We start from the raw sequence: 26,145 nt of genomic DNA, 5'->3' as shown, positions 1-26,145 counted from the left end.
CTTCTTTTCCTCTTGCCTCTTTTTTACTTTCTTCTCTGCTTGCCTCCTCTCCTACCTTATTCTCACCTGCTTGCCTCATGTCTCCTTTCTACTTTCTTCTCCTCCGCTTGCCTCCTTTCTCTTTCCTTCTTCTCCTCTGTTTGGCTCCTGTCTCCTTCCTACCTTATTCTCCCCTACTTGCCTCATGTCTCTTTCCCACTTCTTCTCCTCTGCTTGCCTCCCTCCTCTCTCTATAAGGGGCCTCTGCCTTGCAGTGATGACACTGGAGCCACTCGGCAGCAGTCACAGTACTGTACATTGTCACTTTGATCCTCCCTCCCCCTCCAGTTATGAGGAGCTCTCGCCGCTGGCAGCAACCCAGAGGCCCTCGATAACACCAGGATATGATCCCAGCAGCTATTTTAGATCATGTAGGGCCGACATCAAAACGTTGTCTAAATAGGGCGCCGTGAATCAAGCGGGGTGAGAACGGGTTGTATGGGGAAAGCTGCAGTTTAGATAAAGCCCCCCCGTCAGACGAGGGGAAGCCAATTTGGATTGTGCGAAGAGATAGTTGAGGTTCTGCAGATCCAAGCGCTTCCTTTATCTCTCGCCTTCAGCAGAAGTCTTTAAAAGACCTCTGTGCTGCGACTCTCCCCGCTCTCAGATAAAAATAAGGTCACTTTTTTTTTTTTTAATGTAATTGGAAATCCGCGACAACTTTAGTTCGACTTTCCTGAGCGCGCGCAGCCTGCAGAGTTACAGCACACACGCGTGCGCGCGCGCGCATTAATGCATCGTCAGCTCCTGTCACGCGTATGCAGCAGTCATGCTTCTTTGCTGCTGCTGTTTTTTTTAAATTTTTGGCGTAATGCAGTGCAGGTTCACGTCGAGTGTGACATGGGGACTTCAGAGAAACGGAGGGTCCGGGGGCCGCGTGCGCGTCCTCGCGGAGTGACATCAGTGGCTTGTTTACTTCTGTCGGGTCTTCTTTTCCTCCCCGTCTGCTCGCGCTTCAGACGATCGGCACGTTTCACTCGGGCTGAGAGCGCCCTCTGGCGGCCTGGATGTGGAAATGTGCGGTTGGCATCGCGATCACACATATTCCACTTGTTTTTCCCCTTTCTTTTTGTTCCCTGTTGTTGAATATATCTAACGATTTTTATTTTTTTTCCAAAACTTGTTTTGCAGGCAAAGCGAGCAGTGCAGCGGGGAGCCACAGCTGTCATCTTTGATGTCTCGGAGAATCCGGATGCCATCGACCAGGTTTGTGCAGACCTCAAAGTTACCCCCGAACTTTTGGAGGAGTGCGCATGCGCCTCTCACTGAAAATGGATATCCAGGTTCAGCTTTCACTCGACCATGACCAAACTCTTGTTAAGCTCATAATTGCACAGGTAGCACGCATTACCTCACAACACCTCGCAGACGCTATATAAATGTGTCTGCGAGTGCACTTTTTGGGAGGGGGGGGGGGGGGCGGCAAGAACAAAGTGCACATTTCTCGTCGCGCGCATCCTCGCGTTCCTACTTCTCCTCGCGCTCGTTCTTCGGGGCTGCTCAGAGATACACAAGTTGCGCCTTTGTCGCAAGAATTATCCTGTGGTATTCATCCTCGACACGCCAGGTCTGGACTTGCAGAGGTTTTTTTTTTTTTTTTTTTGGGTTCTTCGTTCCCTCGCCTCCTCTCCTCTGCCGCTGGGTCGTAAAGCGCCTCTCTGAGAGATAAAAGGGAGAGAGAGACCACATGAAAGGCAGCGCGGGGCGGCTGTGGTAAATTCCCCCCGAGAGGCTTTTCCAGTCGGAGCGGCCCGATCAACAGAGACAGGACCCACAAGGCCGAGGGGCAGGGGGGAGGAGCTTAGCGAGAACGAGGCTTTACGAAGTTATAGGCCTCTATTTGTACTGAGACAGTTTAATACATACGTTCAAGTTTTTGGGGCTTTATTTTGTTTTTTTTAATGGACTTATGATGGTGTATTGTTTGTCAGAGGCCGAGCTGGAGCCTCGGTGGAGTCGTCTCCAGACTCCAGCGAGAGATCAAACGTTTCCGACGTCTGTACTTTGAAACCAGAACACACAGCATTTCACTGGAGAACGTGACGGCAGCAGGAGCAAATAGAAATGTGAATATCCCCGGTATTTCCCCTGGGCTTTTCAAATTACAGATTCCAAGCAGCAGACGAGAGGAGGAGTAAAAAGGAGTATGTCAACTGACTTAAAAGCCAGAACATACTCTTCATTGACTGCTCGGGCAAACTTAGACCACAGTTTTCCATTTCTGGAGCCTAGAGGTCATGTTCTCTAGTTGGTAGAAGAGAGGACTTCATGCCTTTTTTTCCACTTCCCATGCACTCAGGCTATACAACACTATAAAGACGTTATATTATTCCTTGAACTCTGGGTGCCTGTTCCTTGTTTGCATTTGCTGTGGTCCTCCATTGTGACCTTTCCATATTTAAAGGTACAGCGTCTAGCATTTAGAAAGGACCTATTGGCAGAGTTGGAACCTGATAGTACTCGGTATGCTTTCTCGCGTGTGCAATCGCCTAAATGTTAGCTTTGAATGAGGCGTTGGTCCTCTACGCAAAGCCGGCCGCCATGTTTCTGCAGAAGCTCGGTAAAAGACTTTTGGTTTCCGCCACGAAAGTTTGAGAAATTTCAGTTGGTTGCAATCTAGATGCCGCTTAAATCCTTAACACGAGACCTTTCTGTCTGAATGTTTAACTTTAATAAGATAATCCACCGCTTTAGCATTGCACATCCATTAAACTTAGAGGGATTCAGAAACGTACATAAAGACGATATTAAAAAAATAACGGTCTAGCAGCAGGGCGGCGAGATATTCTGGCTTTTAATCACCAGGACAGCTGAAGTTGGAAATAAACACTACATTTCCCATGATGCCAAGCATTTTTCTGCTGTATTAGGACATCTGTGTTTGATACAGCTCCGTCTCTCCTCAGCTCAACCAGATCGCGGAGGATCCTCTGAAGCGGCCGGTGGTTTACGTGAAGGGCAACGACGCCGTCAAGTTGATGAACATCGTCAACAAGCAGAAAGTGGCTCGCGCTCGGATACAACACCGACCACCGAGGGTAAGCACACATGCCAAAACCTCCAACCACACTGTGTGTGTGTGTGTGTGTGTGTGAGAGAGAGACTAATCTAAGGCACATGGGAGGAACATGAGGAAGAGGTGGACATGTTTGTGAGGCCTGCGCACCAAACAGAGTTTTTTTTAGATGTGAAGACAAACGAAAATTCCAGCTGTGAAATCTGACCCTTTTCCTTTCTTCTCCGCTCTCCACTGCCCCCGAGGCCGAGGACTTTTTCTCTCTCTCTCTCTCTCTCTCTCTCTCTCTCTCTCTCTCTCTCGCTCTCTCTCTCTCCTCGCAGCACTGTGGAAGATTAATATCAGCCATTCAAAGAGCTGTTTGTTTGCTCTGAATATTTGATAAGAGAAGCGGCACACTTTGAGGTCAAATAACTTGACATAATGAAAGCCCGAGAGAAAGGACCGTCCGAAAGCAGTTTCTTTCTTTTCTGATGAAGAATAAAACAATCTGGCCATTTTCAGTGAGTCCATCGCCCCCTTGAAGGGGAGTTGGGGTGTTTTGAATCAGGTTGTATGTACCTACAGTAGATTAAGTAATGGACCTCTGTGGACGGGGCAGCGGGAAAACATATTTTAGACACCTAAAAGAAAGGCCCAGCTCAAGTTTACAGTATATTCAGAACATTTTCAAACATGGAACTGAGCTGGAAGTGAAACCTCTCGACGCTGTTTTTGAGTCGTAAATGTGTTTCACTGTCAGTCCGGTTTCCCCAATATTAGAAAATATTCTAATATATTCTGTTTCTTTTAAATCCGGCCAACGTTACATTTCCCTGCTTCACTCTCCTGACTGTTTGGTGGCGTGCCGATGGCCATCGAAATATTCTCAGATGGAAATAAAAGCACATGAACAATCAACCATGTATTTATTCTGAAATCGTGTGCGAGGGAGGGTCCCCCGTGTTGTATTTCGTATTTGCGTGATGTGAAGTCAAATAAGTGACATAATTTTTTTTTTTTTACAAATTGTTCGTGAAGATTATTTGACAAGTGTGTGTTTCTGTCGCCCCTCCTTCTCCACAGCAGCCCACGGAATATTTCGACATGGGCATCTTCCTGGCGTTCTTCGTGGTGGTGTCGCTGGTCTGCCTCATTCTGCTCATCAAGATCAAACTCAAGCAGAGGAGAAGCCAGGTCGGTGTCTGCTCGTCGCGACAAGCCGAGGAAAACTTTAGACTCGTTTGAGACACGTGGGGCCCACGGGAGGTGGGGGGCGTTGCGGTGACGGTAGCGCCGCCGCCGCTGTTGATTTCCTCTCGCGCGTTGACAAAAGGTTGCGCGGTGCGCAGGAATCAGGGTTAGCATTTAATTAACGCCGATGAGCGGTTGGAGCCCAACGCACACACAGAGGTGTCATGACAAAACCGTGTGTACGTGTGAGACACAACAGCGGATGACTGGGTCGTGACTTCCTTCTGGTGGTTAATTAAGAGCGCCGCTCACATCTGGGGCACATCTGTCGCATGTAGCAGCCGCTCCTCCCTCAATATATTGTTGCTGCTTTTTGCCCCCTCACAGGACTAAAGTTAATTACAATTTTTGTCAACCCTGTGATGAGAAATGACTTTGGTGGCAAAGTTCATTGCTCTCTTGCCCCACCAGGATATCCACAAGTCCTTAAAAGGTCTTCTTTTATCGAGCCGTGAGGCGACTTAGAGGAAGAAACCCAACTCCGGAGAGTTGAAGCCTGAGCATAAATAACTCTTTTTTTTTTTTTACGTGAGCAATGCACTAGCAGTTCATGCAGTGACTGCTATAAATCCCAAAGACTGCTGCTCTCATTAACTTTGATCCCAATAAGTGGTTCTGCATATGTCAACTCGTATATATGGCAATTATATATATTCTTTTCAACTTCCCTTTTTTTTTTTTAGGAAACACAAAAACAATTGTCTAAAATCCTAGCCGCTCTGCTATTGAGAACGAGGAACAACAGATATTTACCAGGATGTTCCTGTCCCCCCATGGCTTCTTACAGTCTCAGCGGCCGAGCAAACATGTGGCTATTCCCCCACTGACGCTCTCTCTCCCCCCGCAGAGCTCCATGAACCGAATGGCCATCCAAGCCTTGGAGAAGATGGAGACGAGAAAGTTCAAGGCCAAGGGAAAGGGCCAGCGCGAGAGCAGCTGCGGGGTCTCTGATTCGCTGAGCAGCAGCTCCACCGCTGACTGCGCCATCTGTCTGGAGAAGTACATCGACGGGGAGGTAAGAGAAGACACTTTGTCCTCTTTTTTTTTTTTAAAAAGTTTATAATGGCGTCGTCGTCTGCTCTGGGGACTTTGATGTCCAAGCGGCACGACGACAAGAATCGCTCTCACGGGGAATACGGAGGCAGCCAAGTTCAAACGTACGGAGACTATTGTGAAACTCGCCATCAGGTCGGTCCACAGAAGTGTCATGGCCGAACGCGCCTGTATTGAATCTATCTGAATTTTTCTGCATCCATTCTGAGATTCAAAAGCTAAGAGAAAGTTGGGTTAAAAGGTCCAGGAAAAATGATACTATAAAATAAATTAGAGTTGCATCCCAGATACTATATTACGATATAGTGTAATAACTACGTTAAATTAATATTAGGGCACTTAATCTGCAGCTTGTTTGCATTTTCTTCCTATTAGCCGCTTCATCGTCTGCAGCTTTTGCTCCAAGAGAAGGATCTTATGGTTGTGGTTGATTGGTGCCAAAATGTATGAAAAAAATAAATAAAGTACCTTGAAAAAGAATAAACAAAATCATTATGAAAAAAATAATAATACAAATGCATGAACAGTGGAGCATTTTGACTCACAATTTCTTCCCCCGGACACAAAACGCAGAAACAACAGCACTGAACTGGCAGTGTTTGCGTGCTCCTCTCTCCCCACTGCGTTTGTTTTCCTTTCATTTCACGTTCTGTCGACATGAAACATAAAGCAGCTCTGCGGACAATAGGATGGAAGTTCCCCCGACGTGCTCGGGGACCGCAGCCCCGCGGTTCTTTTTCGGTGACGTTCTTTTCCGGCGCCTTTCTCGGATGTTTAGTGCCGTCTTTGAGAGCACCTGGAGAGATAACGGTACCCAGAGTGCATCGGGTTGGAATTAAGCTTCCTGTTTTCCCACTGTGGCCTTCTGTAATCCTCCAGAGGAGTCATTGTCAAAATATGTATCCTGATGTTGGACTTTGAGGTTTTACTGTAAGAGCGGTGCTCATCCTCATCACACGGACAAAACCCAGTGCCCAGTGGGACGTGTGTGCGTGTGTGTGTGTGTGTGTGTGTGTGTCTTTTTTAGTAAGTAGGAGAAGAAAACACAACAAAGCGTGGCGCCAGGCTTGCACAGAGGAAGTGGCGATATAAAAGGCTGAATGGCATCAAAGTGCTTTTTAAGCAGTGAAGTGAGCAACAAAAGCTGGAGGGGGGGGGGGAGAAATCCCAAAGCTGAGTCACGTTAAGCTATAGAGTAAAGTATTTATGTCAGTGAAAGAGCTCTCGCTGCAGAAGAATATTATGATTCATATTCACAGCACTCCTGCTGTTGTGTCTTGGAATTCCTCCGTGCCAAGTCTCCATCCGAGCACAAAGTGTCGCATTCTTTTCATGTCAATCCACGAGTGTAAGCCTCCTGTTGGTTTGTTTCCCGGGAAGAGTGTTGACATTGAACGTCGACTGTGCCGCCGCCGCCGCCGCCGCCGATCCTTTTGTTTGTGCCGTGATGTGAAGTTTGTCCTCTCGGGGGTACGAACCTGACGAGGGTTCAACGTGACGGTTCTGTACGGCTCTGCTGCCCCCTTCTGGACATTCAGACGCACGCACACACACACAAATACACACACACATACAAAAATACACACACACAGGAGTCTTGACATTAAAGTCAATACACCTTTTCCTCTTTGAGTTCTCAGCAACACACTATCTTTATTTACTTTACATCGATAATAAGACATAGTCCAGTATGACACATAAAAGCCTTTTTAAACTAATCATAGTATATGTTATAAACAAAAGAAATTGGAAAATGTATGGCAAAATATTTCATTTGAATTCATTTTTAAATGAATTAAAAAATGAATTAGTAAAATTATGATATAGAATGTCAGAAAGAATAAACAAAGTCTCAGTATAGAACGTTTACAAAATATCATATTGCTGCATTTATTGTTTGTAAGAAATAAAGGTGCTCCACTATATTTCCTCTTACATTACATCTTTGAACAGCCTTTAAAGTCTACAAATAATACGTCAATAAACGTTCCATTGAGGTAATCAATAATACTTTGATTGCCTCATCTCCTTTTAAGTGTCTCTGTTTATCCGACAGTGTTTGCTGCGATGTGGCATTTGTACACGGCGGTCCGGGTAGAATCTGACCTTTAGGCGTCTCTTCCCCCAACAGGAGCTGCGCGTCATCCCCTGCGCTCACAGATTTCACAAGAAATGCGTGGACCCCTGGCTCCTGCAGCATCACACGTGTCCGCACTGTCGGCACAACATCATCGGTGAGTCGGTGCGCATTACGTTGTCAGGAACAGGGGCCAGTTCTCCGCTTATGAAGGAGAGACGTTCACGTGGCGACTCTTCCTTGTTGTCTTTTCTCAGAGCAAAAGAAGGGAAACCCCGGACCGGCGTGCATGGACCCTGGCAACCCGGTGCACGGCCGGCAGCGGGTGGTGCTGCCGGTCCACTACCCGGGCCGGGTGCACCGTGCCGGCCAGGTGACGGCCTTTCCGACCCGGACCAGCATGGACCCCCACGGCAACCCCATCACCATGCTCACCGCGGACCAGCACGCCGACCCGCTGTACCCGGCCCAATCGGCGTCTGCCTTTCTCCGGAGCTACCACCCGGCCCTCCACCTGGACCACTCGCTCAACCCCCACCACTGCGGACTGGAGCACCGCGGACCCCCCGCCTACCCGGCGCAGCCGCATCACGGGGCCTTCAAGCGGCCCAAGTTCCACGGCCGCAGCTTTTCCCGCGCGGCCTGCTTCTCGCAGTACGAGACAATGTACCAGCACTACTATTTTCAGGGGTTGACTTTCCCTCAACCGCCTGATGGCAGCCAGGGGCCCGCTGTGGCCGGGCAGCTTGCGGGAGGGGGAGGGGGAGGGCCCCACAAGGGCCACCACAGCAGGGCCTTTCAGCAGGGGCTGTTGTACCCCACAGTGGTACACATGGCGCCCGCCTCCTCTTCCCGGATCGGCGAAACCGGCAGCACTTCTGGCCTGAGCTGTTACCATGGCCACCGCTCGGTGTGCAGCGGTTACCTCGCCGACTGCCCCGGCAGTGACAGCAGCAGCAGCAGCTCGGGCCAGTGCCACTGCTCCTCCAGCGACTCCATGTTGGACTGCACTGAGGTCAGCAACCAGGGGGTGTACGGCAGTTGCTCCACCTTCCGCAGCTCGCTGAGCAGCGACTACGACCCGTACGTCTACCGGAGTAAGAGCCCGTGCCGGGGCTCCGTTGGGGAGGCGGCGGCGGCGGCGGCAGCGGCAGCGGGGGCGGCGGGGGCGGCGGCTTGCACCACAGTTCCCGCCGAGGACTCGTCGTCGTGCCCGGGCCCTTTGGGGCACGACTGCCTCCAGCTCCCGCCCGGGGCTTCGGGGTACAACTCGGGGGACCACCTCTCCAACTGCAGTTTGGAGCCCAACTACAGCAGTCGCTCATCACTGGAACCCAGGGAGAACAGCAACACTAGCACTACCTCAGCCGCGGCGCCGGAGGCGGCCGGAGCAGACCGGGGGAAAGGGGCGCTGGAGGAGTCGGGGGAGCTCAGGGGGGCGGCGGCCTGCAGCTGCTGCTTTGAGGTGCTCCCTCCCAATGTGGAGTGCAAAGGGCCGGACTCGGACCATGCGGGGCCTCTGGCCACGGCGCGCTTCCACAGGGGGCTGGACTTTCAGAGCTCCGCCTCCAAGAACTACTTTGCCCCCGAGCACATGTGCCCTTCCTCGGAGCAGGTGAGCTACGAAGGGCTGCCCTGCTGCTTCTACAAAGAGATGAAGGTGCACCGGGCCGCCGCGGGCCGCTACGCCGAGGACTACGCCGTCAACGTGCAGTACGCTCACGCGGACTCGGACGCCTGCTCCGGACAGGGCTGCTGCGAACTCAACCAGAGGATACCCATAATTCCCGAGGACACGGATTGTGAACTGGGCACAGGGGCGGAGACCCAGGGCGGTCTGCTGCCCGTTGGTGTCGCGGCGGAGGCCGATGTGCGGACAGGGGAGCGACACGAGATAAGGGAGGGTTACTTCACCTCAGGACCGTTGAGAGGTCAGCCGTACCCTCAGGAGGACGAGGCCAGGGCTTTGTTTCACCCGCCGCTCTGTGCGAGCCCCGCTGCATTGGGAAGCAGTACGCCGACGAACGAGGGGGGTCTGGGTATATGAACTTGAGCCCAGAGAGACGGGACTCGGTCAAAAGTATGTATTTGGTACTGAATCAGTCAGTCAATCATTGAAACCCTCAGCTGCCTTGTTCTAACCGTGCGCTCCGAGCGCTGAATGTTATCATCTTCGATTGTGTGGATTTCTACTGAGATGGCCTGTCGTTTTGTCGACAGTGTGATCAAGTTCATTCCTGCGGGCCGCGAATGTCTTCGGCGCCAAACCGCGTTACCGTGGCGCCGAGACAAGAGGGATACTGCAAATGTGGATGGAGGTTGTCAAGTGAACCTTTAGAAGGAGGTTGGGATGGGCATCTATTTACAAGACGGTCTGCTGCCACCAAGGGTTAGGCCCCTTCTGCGCTAAGCAATCCGGGCCCATTTCTTGTGAGATTTCTTTTTTTTTAAACAAGGAAACCAGATATCTAGACTCCCATCTTTTTGAAAACAATTGTATTGATTTTTTTTTTCCTCCAAAAAAAAAAAAAAAAGTACACTCTTAATTCACAAGCATCTACATGTATATGTGCACACATGAACACTGACTGCCTATAAAGCTCCAACCACCAACTCAAATAGGTTGTACGGACATAGCTATACCAAAACAGAAAGACATGATTGTTTTTTGTTTTACTTTTTGTTTTACTTTTTTCAAAAGCAGGGAAATGGGTCTCTCTAGGTGTCTGTGACCCACACATTTCTCTGAGGAGAAGAAACTATATATATATATATATATATATATATATATATATATATATATATATATATAAATATTTATATATATATATATATATATATATATATAAATATTTATATATATATATATATATATATATATATAAATATTTATATAAATATTTATATATATATATATATATATATATATATATATATAAATATTTATATATATATATATATAAATATTTATATATATATATATATAAATATTTATATATATATATATAAATATTTATATATATATATATATATATATATATATATAAATAAATATTTATATAAATATTTATATATATATATATATATATATATATATAAATATTTATATATATATATATAAATATTTATATATATATATATATATAAATATTTATATATATATATATATATAAATATTTATATATAAATATTTATATTTATATATATATAAATATTTATATTTATATATATATATATTTATATATATATATATATATATATATATATAAATATAAATATAAATATATATTTATATATATATATATATATATATATATATATATATATATATATATATATATATATATATATATATATATATATATATATATATAAAATAAAATTACAGAAAAGAAATGCATAGAAATGTGAATGCAAGGCTGACACTGGTCTCTATTCAATATAATACAGAATTTGTTTTATGCATTGCATTTCTGTCCAGTAGTGGCCTGCCTGTATGAGATGTGCCAGAGCAACATGAAAGCCTTATGCTGGTCAGCAGTTTGTAGCAATATCTAAAGGACACTGCGCCGCTTCTCGTCGAACTCCAGTGGAAAGTTGACAGTGTCTCGGGGTCAGTAGATTTCTTCAGAAGTAGAGTTTAGCACACTACTTCTTGTTTGGAAGCCCTAAATCTTTTTTTTTTTTTTGCTGTCATATACCCGATTTCCTCAATGAGGCATGCTCTAATAAATATCTATTAAAAAAAATAAAAGGTTCAAGCATGTATCAAAAGGCCAAAGGAAAGTAGCTGGAAAAGACTCATATTTCATAAGGGTTTTCTTATTGTACTGTGACTTTTTTTTTTTTTTTTTTACGATGCAGTTATACATACCACAGTGTATCCGTTTGAATCATATCGTGCCATGCATAATACATACTCGCGATATCAATGCTTTTCATTCATGCCTTTCTGTTTGTCCTGCAGACTGTTTTTATACTGTTTCTATGAAATATACACATTCTCTACACAGAGGAAAACCTTCTGAAATAACCCTATTTATAAGTTAACCCAGTGCTGTAATCAAGTGAGAATCTAATCTTGCCTTTTGCATAGAGATATGTACCTACTGCAAATATAACATTTTGGGGTACTTGAGTCACTATTTAATTTTATTTTTTGTTATTGTTTCTAGCACTTAAGAAGATTAAATGTGTACAAAAATTAATATTTTTTAATTTTTTAAGAATATAATTATTTTCTGTCATTACCATTACAAATGTTTAAAAAAAAGAGGGTAGAAATCAATCTGTGTATATTTCTGTACCTGTATAGCAAACACATTTCATGAATGGAAATATGTTCTCTGAATATTTATTTACTAATATATTTATCTTTAAGCCATGTCTTATGTTCAGAGTGTATGAACGTTTGAGTTATTTGGTTGCTTTTTATTTTGAGAAAAATCACTAACATGAGACTTTGTATATACATGGTAATTGCACACAAGACGATTAAATCTTCTCTGACCAAAAAACTGATTTTAAAACTTTAGTACCATACAGTTTTGTAATTAAAGTGTACAAAGATCTGTAAAATATACAGTTTTATTCAAGTAACTCATGTTGTGGTGTCCTCTTTTCTATTTTCTGCTGCCTACAGAAGAGCACACAGCCAGACTTAATATTGTTTACATTTTTTCATAGGCATCATGAAATATCTCCCACGTTGAAACCAGAGTGAAGAGGTGAGGTTGGAGCGCTTCACAAACCTGCATCCTTAAACACTTGCGCAATTAACACTAAATCCACAAAGGGACGCAACCGCATACTTTAAAAGTCGGGTTACAAGCCAGTGAAGCCGCTACTACCTTCAGTGGGTGTCACCGCTAGCTCCCCGCTGTAGCCAGCTAGCACTGCTGCTAGTTCCCCGCTGTAGCCAGCTAGCACTGCTGCTAGTTCCCCGCTGTAGCCAGCTAGCACTGCTGCTAGTTCCCCGCTGTAGCCAGCTAGCACTGCTGCTAGCTCCACGCTGTAGCCAGCTAACACTGCTGCTAGCTCCCTGATGTAACCAGCTAGCACTGCTGTTAGCGCCCCACTGTAGCCAGTTAGCACTGCTGCTAACTTCCCACTGTAGCCAGCGAGAACTGCTGTTAGCGCCCCACTGTAGCCAGCTAGCACTGCTGCTAACTTCCCACTGTAGCCAGCTAGCACTGCTGCTGACTTCCCACTGTAGCCAGCTAGCACTGCTGCTAGCTCCCCGACAACCACCGACAGTAGCGCGGCCAGCCCCGGCTCGACACCCGACGAGGGCAGCTAGCAGCAGCGCTAGCCTGCTTCAGCGCAGACACCCACCAAAGGTAGGAGCGGCTTGTAACCCGACTTTGACGGTATCATATTGGTGTTTGGCATCAAATAATCTAATCACCAATAATAATCACAAATAAATAAGACCTAAGTAGCTAGAAGATATTGAAATTTAGAATGTATCAAATTGACCTTGAATCATTATCAATCGGGCAATGGACAAAATGTGCAAAAGATTGATTTATTACCATTTTTCAACATTTCACAACACTTATGGCATGCTATATCACACTGATATTTATTACATAACACTTGTATGGCATATGAATTTTTTTATGACATTGTGTTTACAGGCCATACAAAAAGTATTAAAAACTTCACCTGGTATTTCCTGCTCCAGTGTCTCAAGGACACAGGCACACGTTTGCCTTTTGTAGCTCAGAGAATAATCAGTTCAGATACCGCAAATTTTTTTCAGCACATTTTATTCATTGTTACCAAGTTGTATTGAAAAAAAAATATGAAAACTAACTGCACTACATTAGTGTCACTCATTTGCCAATAGTCCCAACACTGCCGACATATTTTTCGGTTCTCATTTAATTGCCATTGAACCCCAAAATAAAAATCAGCAGGAAAATAGACCAATAAATCTGTGCAGACGTTGAGCAGGACGTCTGCAGAGATGAGCTCTGGGATGCTCTACAATTCATGTTCGAGAACTCTGCAGACAGAGTTTCATACAGGCAGAACCGCCTGCAACGCAGATGTCCAACGAGCATCTCACAGCTTGAAACCGGAGTGAAGAGCCACAACTCCACCGGTGAAGTTGTGGTACTTCACACAGTAGAAACCTGCGTCCTCAATCATGTGCTGAAACTCCTCCTGTAGAGGAACAAGAGCACAGGAAATGACTCGCTAGCATCGAATCCACAACGTGACATGACTGCAGAGTAAAAACCAATGACACAAATCGCACAAGCTTGAAGAAATGTGACTAATAGCCCTGCAAAAAAAATGTTTTAATCAATTCGTCAATCAACAGAAATATTTGTCATTAATCACACTTGAAAAAAAGAAAGATAGTTACAGTTTCTGATGCCGCAGATGATTTTCTATGAATACACTATTTTTTTTATTAATAAATTGCTGAGCAGACAAAGCAACAGCTCGAGTAGCTTTGACGGATAGTCCGAAATCTTGGGTGACGCACGCAAAATGGCTGATTTGACGACGCGAGGGGGTCCATGTGTGTCTTGCGTGCTTGCTTCTCTGCGTAAAACCCGATTATAAATCAGCCTTTAGGAGTTGAGCTCTTACATGACATCGCTGTTGTGATGATAACTAAAGTGCATTCACTTTTATCAATGTTCAACGTATACAAAGACATTTTTAAGGCTCCAATTCCCTTAATTGTGCTATAACATAATACATATAAATATAATAAACAAAGAATTGCTAATAGTATTTGTTTGTTATCGAAGAACGAGATTGTGTTGCTAGCTCTTGAGGTGAATCAAATACAAATGAGAGAGTTGAAACGTTAGATATGGGGAGAGATTTTTTTTTTCCTCACCTGGTCCGGGAACTTGCGAATGCTTTCTACTAGATACTGGTACGACTTCCAGTCTCCTGCGATCACCTCTCCCAAAACTGGTATCATCTTGAAACTGTATTCGTCATAAAGTCTGAAAAAACACAGCAAAAGTGCATCTTTTTTATCAGAGCATAATCCCCTGCTAACATTGTTCACTAATCTTTTAAACATGGCCTTTGAAGCAGCCAAAGTCTTTCCCAACAGCCAATCGGATGACGTGCTTTGAGGTACAAAACCAGAAGAGGGCGCTGTTCGTCCAAACCACACAAAGCAAATGGTTGTTTCTAAAATGTGAAGATTATGGTCAGACAACATCTATTTAGACAAAAAAATATTAATCTAAGAAACATTACATTTTTGTTTAGTAAAGCCAAGCTTTTCGGGGAAATGTCTTAAAATAGTAGGGTATCTGTTATAAAAAAAAAGAAAAAAATGCTGCTTCGAGAATATGGTGAGACTATTTTGTACGAGTTATTTAAGACACCTTGAACTTTCCATGAACACACAACAACCTCAACAAGAAAAAAGAAAAGCTGCAGCCCTTAAGAGGTGTGACGGCAGTAATGAGTCTCCGACGCCTCAGAGTCACACGTTTGATTCCTGTGAACGCCGCTCCTCACCTCGACAAAACAGGATTTGTCACTTTGCTGAACTCTAAGCACATGAATCTGCCGCCGGGCTTCAGAACCCGCAGAGCCTCCTGCAGCGCCTTCAAGAAAAAGAAAAAAGACATTAACAACCATTTTTTACCATTATTTTAGTAATAATCAAGTTTGTTATCAAGCAAAAGTATGTGTTGATTACATCGTCTTAAATGTGAGAGTTTGCTGCTTTTTCCCGTTAATTGTCATTTGATTTTGGACCATTTAAAATGTTTGGACTTTTTTATTTTTGCCAATTCAACAAACAAGTTTAACCGAGTGGCATGAATACATGTGCAAGAGGTGTTAATGTATCAATAATTTCAAAAAAGTAACCTCAAACAACGTTGTTTTGAAAGCACATGAATATGAATTTGTTGCAACGTCCTCTCTCTGCACGTTGTCCCGAGCAACACGTCGACCGTCCTCACGAGCGTCACGTTACCTGATCTATGTGGGTCACGTTTCGAATGCCGAAGGCGATGGTGTAAACATCGAACAGGTCGTCATCAAAGGGAAGCTCCTCGGCGTCCCCCGTCACCCACGACAGACCTGATGCACAGAAGAGACACCCAACGTCAAAAATAATAAAACGAGAAAGAAGAAATGTAATAAAAATCAACGGCAGCTTACAACACTGGACGGTGTATGTTATTTTGTGTTGTTATGGCGGTGAAGGTTTGATACCCAGCCCTAGTACCAGAAACCTGGAGTTCACATGCTACAGTGGATCTGGCTCGTGAATGGGACGTCCCCTCAAAAACACCTGTCCTGTGTCCACGTGAACGCGCTCCAGATGTCCCTTCAAGCAGTTCGACGGTCAAACGCTTACCAGCACTGATGCCCATGCTGTCGGCTTTCTGCTTGCCCACTCTCAGCATCTCCTTGTTGATGTCACAGACCACGGCCCTGGATTCCTGGGGGCCGACCGCGTCCCCCGATGAGTAGCTATTGGAAATGTCCGCCCACGACGGCGTCTGCATGGACCGCGCCGCCCGCCGCTTCTGCCGCTCTTGCTGAGCGCGAACGTAGTCCAGGAAACGGAAGGCGATGTCACCTGCGAGGGAGGTGGATAATGATCATCACAAATATTACATAAAAAAATAACTGTTTTGATGTTTCGCAGATGATGCACGTTTACCTGTTCCGCCCGCCACGTCCAAGAGTTGCGCGCCGGGCTGCGGGTGCATGACGTGCAACAGTATGTCCTTCCACAGGCGATGAATTCCCAGACTCATGGCGTCGTTCATGGTGTCATACTTCTGTGCCACGTTCTCAAACACCTTGTACACTGCGAGACAGAGACGGAGAGAGAGAGACGCTCTTTCACACCCATCAAATTTAGGAAAATAAAGTTTCCCATACCGTTATCTCTTGTGCACAATAATTGTAATTTGTATGTTTTTACAGAGGTGGACTTGTGGACTATTATTATATCTTGTGGACTATTCATATATGTTTTTACAGAGGTTACATCTTGTGCATTATTTGTATATGTTTTTACAGAGGTTATATCTTGTGCACTATTCATATATGTTTTTACAAAGGTTATATTTTGTGCACTATTTGTATTTGTTTTTACAGAGGTTATATCTTGTGCACTATTCATATATGTTTTTACAGAGGTTATATCTTGTGCACTATTTGTATTTGTTTTTACAGAGGTTATAGCTTGGGGAGACACAAGTTATAACCTCTGTAAACACTTTACTGCCCACCGCTTCAATTCGCCATGTTTCATAGCCTTTTACAGTAAACACAAATCCGTTTAGCCCCTCCAGTACCCTCAGTTCGGAGGTGTCACTTCCTGGATCAAATATAAGCCGAATTGTTTAGCAAATTGTCACAATGCCAAAACCACGTGACGTCCCGCTCCTCAGGCTGTGTGCATTTACCGAGAGGCGGAAAACGTTTAAAATGCGAGATTTCTCATTGAACTTCCGTGCAGGACGAATCCGAGAGGAGCTTTTTCTCGAGCTCACCTTTCTTCGCCTTCTCGCTTTCTGGCACCGTTTCAAACCCGAAATGTGTGCTTCTGTCTCCGGCAACATCGCTGAAACACCGACAGGTTGACGGACCCCGACAGCAACCCGACCGACCTGCAACTCCAGCAGAGGCAACGCTGATATTTCTGTGAGAATAACGGATCGCCCTCCGGAGCAGCGGTCTCATGGATGCGGCCATGTTGGCTGCTTACAAAACTGCGCGACGCTCTGACGTAATTCACATGCGACGGATTCTCGTGTTGACGCTCTGCATGAGCCCGAGGGGTTGTTTCAGGTTTGGGGTTAATTATCGTGCAATTACATTTACAAGCGATCTTTGGAAACACAAATATTAGATCACATGCTCCAATAAATATGGAGGCATAAAATAATTAAAAAACACGCTCTTAAAAACTATAATCTTACACAAAAGTAGAGCAAAAGTAAAAGGTGTTGGGCCAAAATATATTTGTGATCGACACAGCTGTAGTGTGTAGGATACAGCAGCATACATATATATATATATATATATTTATTTAATATGTATAAATATATATTATTATTTATATATTTATTATAAATATAAATATATATCATATAATCATAATATAAATATTTGATTATTTATATATATATATATATATATATATATATATATATATATATATACCCATACATATGTATTTTGTTACTATATTGGGGGTGTATTTTTGACCATACTTGAATGTTGTTCATTAGTATAACATGTTCTGCTACACTTTACATTAATGCATGAATAATTAGAAGTGTCGTTTGGGTGTGAGTATTTTCAGGACCATTGTTTATGCTTTGAGGAACTATAAGAATTCATAGGGATAAAATTACATACTTAATTTAGTTATTATCATAAAGGTACCAAGAGGCCTCATCTGAGTTATTCTTCTAACTGAAGAGATGCAACATTGAGACCAACCATGCAAATGTTTTGATTAATTGATCAATACAGTATAAAATGTCAAATAATGGTGATAGAGTCCCATCTTTACCAGAAATGAAATAATAATATTATCTTACAATCATTTGCATTGATTCTTATAAAACAACATGCATTTGGGTCAAGTGCTTTATTCAGGGTGACTTTGGCATGTGGACAGGAGGAGCGGGAATCGAGTCACCGACAGTACAATTACTGTCTCACCAGCTCTACCATCTGTGTCCCTGCTCCACAATGACATAGATGCTACAGGTCCTGATATTTAAGATAGCTGGAGCCAGTGAATATTTAAAAAATGTTGCCTGATACATGTCTTAAATGATCTTAGAACATCTTATTGTTTCAAAAAAATATTTTTTCAGCACTAATCCACTGTCCTGATTGCGGGGGTGGAAAGGGAGTGTGTATGAGCAGCTCTCAGCAGCACAAAGCTCCAGTAATAGAAGGGACATCTCAAGCCTTAAACAGGCCAACGCATGCTCTCAAAACCACTGAAGGGCATGAGAGCGCCTTAATTGCAGCAGGGTCATGGACGATATTGCAGAGCGAGGCGGATCAAAACAGACAAGTTCCTGCACGGCCAGCGAGCCTCTTTCACACAGTTCTACAATGCACGAATCCATCAAGGACAGTGTCTCTCCTAATCTACCTGACTTCAGCACCCTGAGTGCAGAAAGTGGCAGATATTGTCTTCCATTCTTCTCACTTTCTCGTTCTGACAGTAACCAGACACGGCCGTGTATTGTCTCTTTGTTGCCTTAATTACTGGTCGACTCGGGTTCAAAAGGATCCGTTTACATCGCTCTTTTCCTTGCCCGTGGGAGGAAAATGGGCCGCCGCTTTTTCACATGGACCCAGAGGAGTGATGAGAAGTCTCTGTGTCTCGCTGCTGGATTAATGTTTCAGCTTCACAATTGCTTTTGAGAGAGAGAAAAAAAGACACACATTTTGAGGTCAATGGGAGGGAGAGCAGAAGGCCACAGAGACGGGATGTCTTACGGTGCTTGTATGGATAACAGAAGAGAATATTCATTCAGATTCTTTTGCTAAATTTCATACAAAAACATCATAATTTGGACTACCCCGGCAAGCGGTAATGGACACTGTTGCCACTGAGCATCATTATTGGGGTACTTTTCAGGAAACGTGCTCAAACATATCACCAGTAGAGGGAGTAAGAGCATCGTTTGAAATCGTCTGCGTCTAGTTTCCTGTACTGGAACTGTGTGTGTCCAACGGGAGATGAAACAATCTCAAAGTGACCTGAGGCCAATAGCAGGTTCATGTTGGGGCTCGCCCCCCTCTGGTGCCCTCATCCAAAAGAAGAAGAAACGCAGCTAAAGTGCCCTCTTGGATGGTAAGATGAGATACAATAAAGAGCTGGTGCTCTTCTAGAGAGGCAAACACGATGCAGAGCCAATCCCAACGTTTGTTTTCCGAAATGTCCGGGTAGAACACAATTATTGTTACGCCCACGCAACGCCTGAGACGTACTCTCCACTGAAGAGTAAGACTGATCTGAAAATGCATGCTCGGTGCTTTCATATCTCATAAATGAGGACACTTTCACATGGCGTGTCAAATAAGCACAGCTGAAATGTCATGTTGCTGTTGCAGCTAAAACTGAGAGGGAACAATATATTAAAGTTTAACAATCATATGCTGACCCGGACATGATTCAGGATGCCCTGCATATAGCCCCTCATAAATGCATCATGACTCTCTGCTTATTGGTGGTCCACTGCATGCATTTGTTGCCCTTTTTATTTATTTGTTGGGCCCCTGCCCCTCAGACAGCCTCATTCCACCACTGTTTGGGTTTCCCCCCATTTGTTTGTGAGAGCAGCTGATGGTAAAACTAGTTGAGTGGTCTTGTCGTCTTTGCATCACTAGATCTCTTTATGTTAGTGCTCAAGAAAGTTGTGACTCTCCTCACATTACCATTCTGCTGCAGGGAGCGGGGACCTATCGGACTTCTTTGTATTTCTTTAAAACAATCACAATCGTCTTGGGCAGGACGCAGCAACAGCACCCTCGCAAAAACAGATAGTGGAAGTGGAGGAGAACGTCGCTTTTTGTGGCTGCAAAGCCGTCCTGCTAATCTTAATGTGATGGATAAACAGATGATTGTATTCCTGCCCACTCGTTAAAGAAGTCCTGCCCAAGGCGCTCGCTGTGACATGTGGCCCCGTGAGAAGCGTCAGAGGCGAACTTGATTTGGGATTTTTTGGCAAGTTTTTCTGGCAGTTTCACCTTCAAGTTTTTTGACAGATTGCGAGGCCTCGTTATTGCACATGCGCTTCCATACGAGCGCGTTTGGCCCGCAAACCTTCTGGCAGTGACAAATAGCAACAAATAGCGAGCACACGCTGCGACTTTCACGGCGAACACTTGATGAAAGCAACACGGAAACATCTTTCCTAAATTAAGAAATCCTCACGGCCAAACATCTCAAGTGTTCCAGCTTATTACACGTCCCTCCTGTGTTTGTTTTCTTTCTTTTTTTTCACAGTGTTTCAGTTGTAAATCCGAACCCATGCTGTTTCCCTCTGAAATGTGCGGGTTGCATGCTTGACCTCTTCCCGGAGGGGAACCAATGGCTTACACATGGCACACCAAAAGCAAATCCTCTCGCCATGTGTGTGCATCTCCAAACAGTCTGGGAGTCATTTTGCATATCTGATAAGCATTTAGCTCCACAGAGGAAAAGAAGGGAAAAACGAGGGGGGTTGCAGATGTCCCACCGCGCAAACGCTGCAGCCGTATAAATGCAATGGGTCCAAATGGAAAAGTGATCGGGATTAGCTGCTTTCTAACCGCTCTGGTCCGTAATATTAATGGCACGAAACAAAAGAACAAGCACGACACAAGCGTTAAGAAACATGCATACAGTGTTTATTTTGCAACCAGGACACATTAAATAAACTACAAAGATACTTCACTTATACAAAAGATAGATTATATCCCATTCACATACAAAATAACAATAATTTACTGTATAAATTAAACATTTCATTATTTTGCTATTTACAATTGCATGAAAACAACGTGTTGGCCCCCTCTGGATTCCCCCTCCCTCCTCTCTCTCTCTCTCTCTCTCTCTCTCTCTCTCTCTGTCTCTCTCTCTCTCTCGATTGACTGGAGGACGGGACAGAAGATGGGAGTCTGCATAATTCACCGGGCCATCCAAACAAATAGGGCCGTGTTAGATTTGAACTGTCAGATTTCGTTAGCTTGCGTTTGAGTTCAACGCACAGTAATTTCCCATCGTTCTCACATCTTTTTCTCTCTCTCTCTCCCTCCCTCTCTCTGTACGCATGGGCGGCTCTGAACATCACAGACCAAGGGGCATGTGCTCGTGTCTTGCAATAATTAACAAGACTTACAGTCGAGCAGACAGGCAGACTGGGGCGGAGTCACATTTTCACAAACTTCTGATTGTTATTTTTTAATTTTTATTTGATCCGCCTCAAAGTCTGTTCCGATTCTTGGAAAATCATAAATATTTTTGACGCGAATGCCACAGTGTTGCGGCATCACGTCGTGTAAAATATGACCTTTTGTCTCAAGTGCTGTCAGTTTGCTCGGCACAAAGTACGTTTCCTTCTTTTCCTCTCGTCGCACTGAAACCGACCGCAACGCTGAATAAGTACTGTCCTGTTGTAAGTAGAAGCAAATCTGTAAGTGCACTGACGTTTCAAAACTCTTTTCTTTGTCCCGTCCGTAAATTGGAAGATTTCTGAGGCGACCGTCTGCAGAAACGTCCAGAGACAGGAAAAGGCCAATTACTATGCTATTGGGGGACGAGTGGATTTTGACCTTTCTCAAGTTGTTTAAATGTCACAGCAATGCACAGAAAAACCGTCACAGCTACAAACCTGCTGACAGCTTGTGCATTGTACCATTGAGTGCTTTTGGTTGTATTTCGGTTTGGGTATATTGTTCGCGCTCAACCTTTTGACTGGAAATTAAGGTGACAAGTAAAACCTTCCAGGTCTGCAGCGTCTTGTAGAACTAAAGTATTTTACTGCTGTCTAACGGGAGGGAGGAAAAAAAAAAGAAGAGCGTTCCACCTTTAAGCCAAGTTGACGAGGAAGGACTTTGACGTGTCTCTCAAAAGCTTTGCCGAGACACAAAATTAAAGAGCGGACATAAATGTCATTCCCACACTGAATTACATAATATACATCACTATTCACCCCCCCTGTAATCAAAAGACAACTTAATGTGAACAATATGTTCAGTAAATGTCCGAGACGACACATAAGAGCACACACAGAAGTTAGAAAGACAGATTTTCCTTTGAAGCCTCGTCCGTTACCGCATGAAGAGTTCTGTCCCAACAGGCGGTGTGTTCATTTTGGAAAAAACAAACAAACAAACAAAACAAACAGCATGTAATAAAATATGTAAAAGATCCAGTCTGGAGAGGTGTTCAGTTGAGTGTACAAAAAAAACAAAAAAAATACTAATATCAAATGCTTTCAATCACTGTACAAAAAGTGGATCATTTTTTTTATACTTAACATTTAAAATGGGTGGAAATCCTATAATGGAATGAAACACGCTGATTTTGAGGAAGTGCCGACTCTTGTGAGGGGAGACCCGTGAAAGAAACAGATGTGATGCAGCTGAGACAAGAGGACAGGAGATCCTTAAGGCACTTGAACACCATCAAACCGGAAAGACTCCCACCCACCACCGAGCAAGAAAAGCCCTCAGATCTTCCCAAGCCTCCCTAAATGGCAGTTTGTCTGCAAACTGCACCGCCCAACCGCTTCAGTGAGCGACGCTGCTTATCTCTCCGCCCGAATCCGCATGAGCGCCGAGTGAGCGAGTGGGCGAACGCTCTCTCTCTCTCTCTCTCTCTCTCTCTCTCTTTCTCTCTCTCTCTCTCTCTCTCTCTCGCTCTGTGATCTTTTCATTTTTGCAGCAAGTGATTCATCCCCAAAGTGCTGTGATATCTACCTTCCCTCTCCTCAGAAAGCGACTCGTCAAGTCAAACAAATCAAGGAGGAAACGTTTGCATATGGAATCAGAAGGACAAATAAATATGTAACTCTTTGGATGGAAGGATTTTTTTTTTTTTGGCTGGAAGTGTTTGTCGTCCATATGAGGCAGTTAGAAGAGTTTGTACAAAACTGTCAAGCCGAGTAACGCCACATGTGTGTGTGTGTGTGTGTGTGTGTGTGTGCATCAGAGACTCTGCTTCTCCATCCTCTTCTCGATGCCCCGTGAAGATGCGGTTGCCATTGTGACTGTGAAGCACCAGGAAGGAGGTAAACCTCCCTGCATCCTAAATGAACAGTGAAGTCAGCCGTTATTCTGCTGTTGTTCCCCTCTGCAGTCTGAAAGGCTTTTTTTTTTATGGAGGCGTGCTGATTGTTCGGGACATCCGTGGATCTAGAGAAGCTTGAGCGCGCGTTAAAAGCGTCCTCCATCTACTCCATCGCGCTCCTCTCCCACACTGAGGTCACTGACAGCCCCGCCCGACCCCCCCTCCCCCTCCCCCCCACACACCTTTTTGGTGCCGAGCGGGATGGGAGGGCCCTCGGGCCACGTTGGCCCGCGGGCCCTTAATTAGCAGTCACTCAGTCAGTTGTCATTAGCCACTCGGTTGTTGGCTCGGCGGCGTAGCGCCTCATAGAGTTTCATTGTCTGACGGCCCGGCGTCCGACGGCCCCTCGTACAGGGTGGTGGTGGGTTGGCGGCAGCGTTTTGGTCCACGGCGGAGCGCAGCAGTGGCGCTAGTTGCCCACCAGGGGGCTGAGGTCGCCGTGGTGGTTCTTGAGCTTCTTCTTGAAGAGGGAGATGGTGGAGGGTCGGTACAGGATGATCCACGGCTCGGAGGACGCCGTGCTCTGGCTGCAGCTGTCGGAACCGCTGACTGTTGGGATGTTGGGAGACCTGGGCGGGAAAATGAGGAGAAGAGGTGGAGAGAGGAGAGGAGAAGAGAAATGACAGGAGGGAGGAGGCGAAACGGAGGAATTAGAAAACAGAATCATGGAAAGATTCACAATAAGTGTCACGCTGCCTTCTAACTGGTTAATTTAAAACACTGACTAATCACAGTCGTGGAAGTTTTTTGTAGGATTTAGTATCTTCCACTTATAGTTAGGAATTCATTTAATTCACCTTAAATCAGCAACTTCATCTAAGTTGATGAAATATTAATAATAAAAATAACTATTTCATGAGCCATTTGTCCATTACAATGTTGTAGGAATCAAAAATGAGGAAAAGTCATTGGCTTTGGACCAACTCCTTTGCATTCATTCAAATGAACTTGGATGGGGAATAACACACTGAATGACAGAAAAACAGCCGAGCATTAGAAAGAAAGTAAAGTTCTTTAACTAGTAAAAAAATGATTAAACAAAGTTAATCATTTGAAGACAAGAGTCTTGTTATGCTTCCATTCGTGTGCTTCAATGAAGGGACTCTCTAAACTGTGTGGCTGTAACTCATTTAGCATTTCTTCGATGTGTGATCGGATGGAGTCCCTCTTGGCCGAAGCTCGGCTAAATACTTGAAGAATTCCCAAATGTTCTCATTTCGATCGTTTCCAAAGCGCTACAACTGCAGAGAATTCAACAACTGCGTGAATCTCATACTTTCCTTTCACCTTTTTTTCCCCCTCTGACATCTGACGCACACCCTCATACACTTACTTGACCGTGATGTGCAGCAGCAGCTTCGCCACCATGGCTACGACGGTCAGGATGAGGAGAGCGGCCAGGGCGTAGATGGTCCACACTGCAGGAGAGGCAGCGACACACAAGGAACAAGACATCAGGTGTGGACTCCCGGTAATTAAAACAAACTGAAGCAGGCTGAAAGGATTAGCAAGCGGAGGATCATTCAAGCGCTGCTGGGAACAGCTGTTCGCGGTGTTCAGCCAGAAAATTGTCAAGAAATGGTGATGCATCCTCAGTGCACATCTGCAAGTGCGTCAGATGGCCCTTTGAGACGGAGCACTCGGAGTTTGGAGAAGAGTAATGTTTGAAGAAAGCAGTAAAACAAGTTTGACAAGAGGCCTGGTCGTGATCAGCAGGAGGGGACCCGAAAGTAACTTCAGTTGTGAGTCACAGTCAGGGGGAAAAACAAAAACAAGCGTCAAGTGGAATTACTTTAATGCGAGATCACGGGAAATCACTCTGGGCCAAAGCTTCCACAAGCGTCCTCATCAAAAGTAGATTGTAATACTTCCAGAGAAACCAGGTCATGCACAATGAGAGCCCGGGCTCCTTGAAGCCTCCAGCAACAACATGCCTGAAGGAGGTGTCGACGGAGGTGCAGTGTATCGTGGGTGTTAACGTACTAGCGCTGTGGCCGGTGGTCTCGCCGCGTCCAGCCCACTGACCTGGCATGTTGTGCTCCGGTTTCCCGGGGCTGGACGTGATCACGTAGAGGATCTGGGAGGAACGTCCGTTGGAGGTGCTGTTGGATCTCTCGGTGACGCCGCCGCCGCCGCCGCCGGCCAGCCGGGGAGCCAGCGTGCTGGAGACGTCGCCCATCTGGTCCTCCCCGTCTCCCTCGGCCTCCATTGTTCTGGTGTCTTGGCTTCGCAGCGCTGGGGACACAAAGAGTAAGCGGCGGGATCAGCGGCGGAGACCGCATCGTCAAGCAGAACGCTCAGCGAGTCGGGTTGAGGCAAATGTTCACTCTCTTCAGGGGTCTGCTTTTGACCTCTGAGAAGAAAAGTGGGGAAATCGGGTTGTGTAGCAGCTAAATGCTCCGCTATGTTCCCTCTAACTATGATCACTCCTAACTTTGTCAGGTGGCGTGCAGTGACCTCTGAGAGGGTTCGCTCAGGCAAACAGCTGCCCACATGTGGCCAGGAACAATGCAGATTTGTTTTTGTCATTTGTCTTTGTCGTACTTTGTATAATCTCCTCCAGCTGTTTACGTGTCCATGTAATTGTCTTCACTTGTTCTGTAATCACCTTGTTACACAAGGAAGAGGAAAAAGAAAAACAACGCAGAGGTGAGCGGTGAACCGAAACTGTAACGTTGCCGCATTGAAATCCACAAAAACTGACGCATCTGCTTTTATAACAATCACTGAACAGCGAGTCTTTGTTTAGCGTCGTGAAATTTGCATTTAATTATCCATGAACGGGGAAGTAAAACAAGAGAAAAGGGTGAAGATGGACGGCGGGGCGAACACACTGCCATTTACATCATTGAATGCAACATATGATTCATCTTGTACTACATGAACATGTGTTATAGAGCCCAGTCA

The 26,145-nt window shown here is 45.0% G+C and overlaps 3 protein-coding genes across 4 annotated transcripts in view; 1 reads left to right on the top strand and 2 right to left on the bottom strand.

Annotated features, from left to right (window-relative positions):
- The first annotated feature begins 1,073 nt into the window (after positions 1-1,073).
- znrf3 (zinc and ring finger 3) lies at positions 1,074-10,162 on the top strand. Of its 2 annotated transcripts, none has more exons than XM_068605390.1 (6): positions 1,074-1,245; positions 2,946-3,077; positions 4,124-4,231; positions 5,136-5,303; positions 7,473-7,575; positions 7,676-10,162. In XM_068605390.1, the coding sequence occupies exons 2-6, from the start codon at positions 3,018-3,020 to the stop codon at positions 9,463-9,465; spliced, it is 2,229 nt and encodes a 742-aa protein (XP_068461491.1). In that variant the 5' UTR covers positions 1,074-1,245; positions 2,946-3,017; the 3' UTR covers positions 9,466-10,162. The 2 variants fall into 2 exon arrangements, with proteins under 2 accessions (XP_068461491.1, XP_068461490.1); XM_068605389.1 differs by having other exon boundaries at positions 4,121-4,231.
- A 2,860-nt stretch (positions 10,163-13,022) lies between these two features.
- coq5 (coenzyme Q5, methyltransferase) lies at positions 13,023-17,128 on the bottom strand. Its single transcript, XM_068566392.1, has 7 exons — positions 16,925-17,128; positions 16,084-16,233; positions 15,775-15,999; positions 15,388-15,494; positions 14,922-15,010; positions 14,281-14,392; positions 13,023-13,589 (listed from the first exon to the last, which is right to left on the bottom strand). The coding sequence occupies exons 1-7, from the start codon at positions 17,124-17,126 to the stop codon at positions 13,488-13,490; spliced, it is 987 nt and encodes a 328-aa protein (XP_068422493.1). The 5' UTR covers positions 17,127-17,128; the 3' UTR covers positions 13,023-13,487.
- Positions 17,129-23,444: 6,316 nt separating this feature from the next.
- Positions 23,445-26,145, bottom strand: part of kremen1 (kringle containing transmembrane protein 1) — a 42,016-nt gene continuing 39,315 nt past the window's right edge. Inside the window, exons 7-9 of the mRNA XM_068604959.1 lie at positions 25,264-25,473; positions 24,572-24,656; positions 23,445-23,807 (exon numbers count right to left, since the gene is read on the bottom strand). Of these exons, the coding sequence (XP_068461060.1) occupies positions 23,648-23,807; positions 24,572-24,656; positions 25,264-25,473 (455 nt within the window). The 3' untranslated portion in view covers positions 23,445-23,647. The remainder of the gene's footprint in view (positions 23,808-24,571; positions 24,657-25,263; positions 25,474-26,145) is intronic.

The sequence above is a fragment of the Clinocottus analis genome, unplaced genomic scaffold (genome assembly GCF_023055335.1).
Source record: "Clinocottus analis isolate CAN_PGR_092001 unplaced genomic scaffold, fCliAna1.0.p SCAF_7, whole genome shotgun sequence".
NCBI classification, from domain to species: Eukaryota; Metazoa; Chordata; class Actinopteri; order Perciformes; family Cottidae; genus Clinocottus; species Clinocottus analis.
This window is presented reverse-complemented; position numbering and strand designations above follow the sequence as displayed.